The 3,190-nt window shown below is 33.2% G+C and overlaps 1 protein-coding gene across 1 annotated transcript; it reads right to left on the bottom strand.

Moving 5' to 3' along the window:
* Positions 1–631: 631 nt before the first annotated feature.
* On the bottom strand, positions 632–2,359 carry LOC107907183 (protein IQ-DOMAIN 14). The gene is made up of 3 exons (XM_041093103.1): positions 1,799–2,359; positions 1,499–1,702; positions 632–1,420 (listed from the first exon to the last, which is right to left on the bottom strand). The coding sequence occupies exons 1-3, from the start codon at positions 2,162–2,164 to the stop codon at positions 755–757; spliced, it is 1,236 nt and encodes a 411-aa protein (XP_040949037.1). The 5' UTR covers positions 2,165–2,359; the 3' UTR covers positions 632–754.
* Between the last annotated feature and the right edge of the window lie 831 nt (positions 2,360–3,190).

Raw genomic sequence — 3,190 nt, 5'->3', positions numbered from 1 at the left:
CCAAAATGAGAAAATAAGAAAGGAAGGAGCGAATATTTGAAATGAACAATACCACCAACATTTTTATTTAAAAAACTATTCTAACTTTTGAATTTTTTTTCAAACTCCATCCATGCCCTTGTTTTTTTCGACATTAATATTCTACGTTTCATTAGATTCAAGAAAGAAATTTTAAAATTAAAAAACACCCTTACATCAAATCAATCAGATAGTTCAAATTCTGTCCCCCTTATTCTTCTACCTTCTCATCAAAGTTTGGACTCAATTTTTAGAAATAATAATGTTGAAATATGCCATTCCTCCTTTTATTATTAACAATTTTAGAATTTAATCTTTGTATTTTATAAATTTCAAATTTTAAGTTCAATTTTTAACATTAAAATTGTTAATATGACATTTGGAAATAATAATAAAAACCTCACTTCGTAATAATATAATTAAAAAAATAATACTATAATGAACCTGAATTTGATAAAATAATTTTAAGAGTGTTAAATTCTAAAATTATCCAGAGTACAGGGCCTTATTTCATATTTTAACCAAAAAATAATCATTACCTCCAACAATCAACTTAGTACATCAAAACCCAAATCATTTTATTTGTTTACAAAAAAAAAAAAAAAGGAAAAAAGAACCAAGATTCCATTTCATTGACAGGAAAAGAAGGCAAAATTCCTTCACATATAACATTCACATTTTGAATGTAAATTCTACACATTTTTTTTCTAAATATCTTGTTTCGTTTTTTTCATAATCACCACCTTCTAATCTGCAAATGGTTTCTCTCAGAATCTTTACCAAATTCTAAGGACCTATCAAGCTTCCCCATTACTGCATTCTTGAAATGAATAGCTTCTTGAGCTCGTGAACATGATCTCTGCATCTTTACCCCACTTAAACTACTTCTGGATTCCATCATTTCATTGAGGGAAAGCCGCTTTTTCGGGACTGGTTCCGGTCTTTGTTTTGGAGCACTATGCGACCTCAATTTAGCCTTGAATGATTGTGTATTAGCCATATAATTAGGAGAATCCCCACAGGGTCTGAAAAAGTTGTGACCCGACACACTCTTGGCCGGTGTAGCCGGAGCGCAAGAATTGATGAACCGAGGCGTACTGTGAGCTGTGGAGAACCTGCATTTATCTCCACTAAATCCCCAATCAATGTCCTGATAATGCCGACTATCTGGTATTGATAATCGGGCTGGACATCGACACGGAAGTGGTGAAGGCAGTGTTTGGTACGTATGGTCATCGATGAAATCTGATATACTGGTGTTGGTTCTTCGAGATCTTGCTCTAGGCTTGATGCCTGTATCGACTTCCACAATTTTGGGACTTTCATCGATGTCGAGAGAAGCCGATAATCGTCTGCTATGGATCGAAACGGTGTGTTCACTTCTTGTATCATCAAATCTCTCCTACAATATGGGTTTTTGAATCAATTATGGAAATCAAAAGAAAATGGAAGTAGCCGGATTAAAAAGGGAATATTTTACCATGGATTTTCGTGCTCGGATGTCAAATCTAATAGCGTCATTGTTAATGATTGCACGAGCTTTCTGGGATTTAATTGTAGCTTGTGCTCTCATCAATGCCTGCATGCTATGAAATGTAGCTGAAGCTTGTTTCCTCACTAAATATCCTCTAACAAGTGCCTGTATTTTCACCAATCCTTTCAAAGCTCGTAATGCTTTTCGAGCCTGTTTTCAACCCAAAATTTCATGTTTAAAAAAATGAAAGCTATGAATTTGACTCAAGTTTAAATAAATTAAGAAATAAAAACTCCACTTACTTACCAGATAACCTCTAAAAACTGTTTGAATCTTGACAGCAGCCCACTTCTCATGTACACCACCAAACATGGTCCCTCTACCATGACTAGTCAGTCTCACCACCGCCACTGCAGCCTGCGCGGCGGCTACTGCTGCATCCGCCGCAGCAGCAGTGGCGGCAGCCACAGCAATGGCGTGCTTGTTCTGCTCCCTCTCTGTTTCATTATAGCACGATCTTAACCACGCAACCTTTTCTGGGGAAATGCTTGAATCTCCCACTGAATGTTCAATGTCGCAGTTTTTCTTGTCTTTCCCGTCTCTGGGATTGAAGCTGTTTTTACTGTTCTTTATCCCAAACAAGCTCTTTAGCCACCTTGAAGCTCTCCCCATTTTTTTCCAGGCACTGCAACTCTGAGAGTAAGATTGTAAAAAGAGAGTTCAAAAGAGGGTTTTAATTTAAAAGTGAAATCTGAAAATGCCCCATTTTTTATTTTATAGGAAAGCTAACAAACTAGAAAAGCTGATAAAGCTCACAATTATAGGAGCTTTTTCCATGTTGCAAAAAGTGGTGAATACTATTTAACTACGCTTTTTAAAGGAACGTCAATATTTGTGGAAGAAAGAAAAAAAATGGAAACTTTGATAAGTGAAATTCATTTATTCATTTTACTCTAATTTAGTAACTTTTAATCTTTAGACCAGAATTCACTAAGTTATGCAATTTTATGCATACCTTTTAATTTTAAAATGATAATTATTAAATTTATTAATTGAAATATATGGTTTTTTTATGAGTGCTACATGAAAATGAGTAATTTTGATATATATATAGCTTTTAGGAAATAATTAGAGTTTTAGATCGAATTTTTAGATATTTACAAAAATAATCCAATTTTAAACAGACAAATAGAAAATGCGTCTTGTTGGACGCCCTTTCTTACCAACTCAAATGAAAATGCATTCTGCTGGAAGAGCTTTCGTCCAAGGGTAACTTTTCCCAATAGTAAAAAAGTCCAACAGCAAAATGTTTTCCAATGGCTAGTTTATTTGCTATATGAACCCAAACCATTTTCCTCCTTTTGCATTCAAATCTCATTCTCCTAATTCTCTCCATTCATTCATTCTCTAAATTCTCTCAACTTTCTAGTTCTCAATTTTTCATTCAATTTCTCTCAAAACCCTGTTGTTTTAATTTTATATTTTGTAAGTTCTTCATTTTTAATTGATTTTTATAATGACAATTTCGCTTATTCGTTTTGATGACAAGCACATTCCCGACGTCCAACTGCAAAATGGTAAGAAAAATATTATTAACTTTTTTTAATTTTAATTAAATTCATTATTAATTTGTTAACGTTATTAATTTTATATTTTTTTAATGTTTTATATAATTAGGTTGAAGATTAGATTTTAGAA

Source organism: Gossypium hirsutum, chromosome D05 (assembly GCF_007990345.1).
Source record: "Gossypium hirsutum isolate 1008001.06 chromosome D05, Gossypium_hirsutum_v2.1, whole genome shotgun sequence".
Lineage (NCBI taxonomy): Eukaryota > Viridiplantae > Streptophyta > Magnoliopsida > Malvales > Malvaceae > Gossypium > Gossypium hirsutum.
Note: the sequence above shows the minus strand (reverse complement) of the source record. Positions and strands in the feature narration are given on the sequence as shown.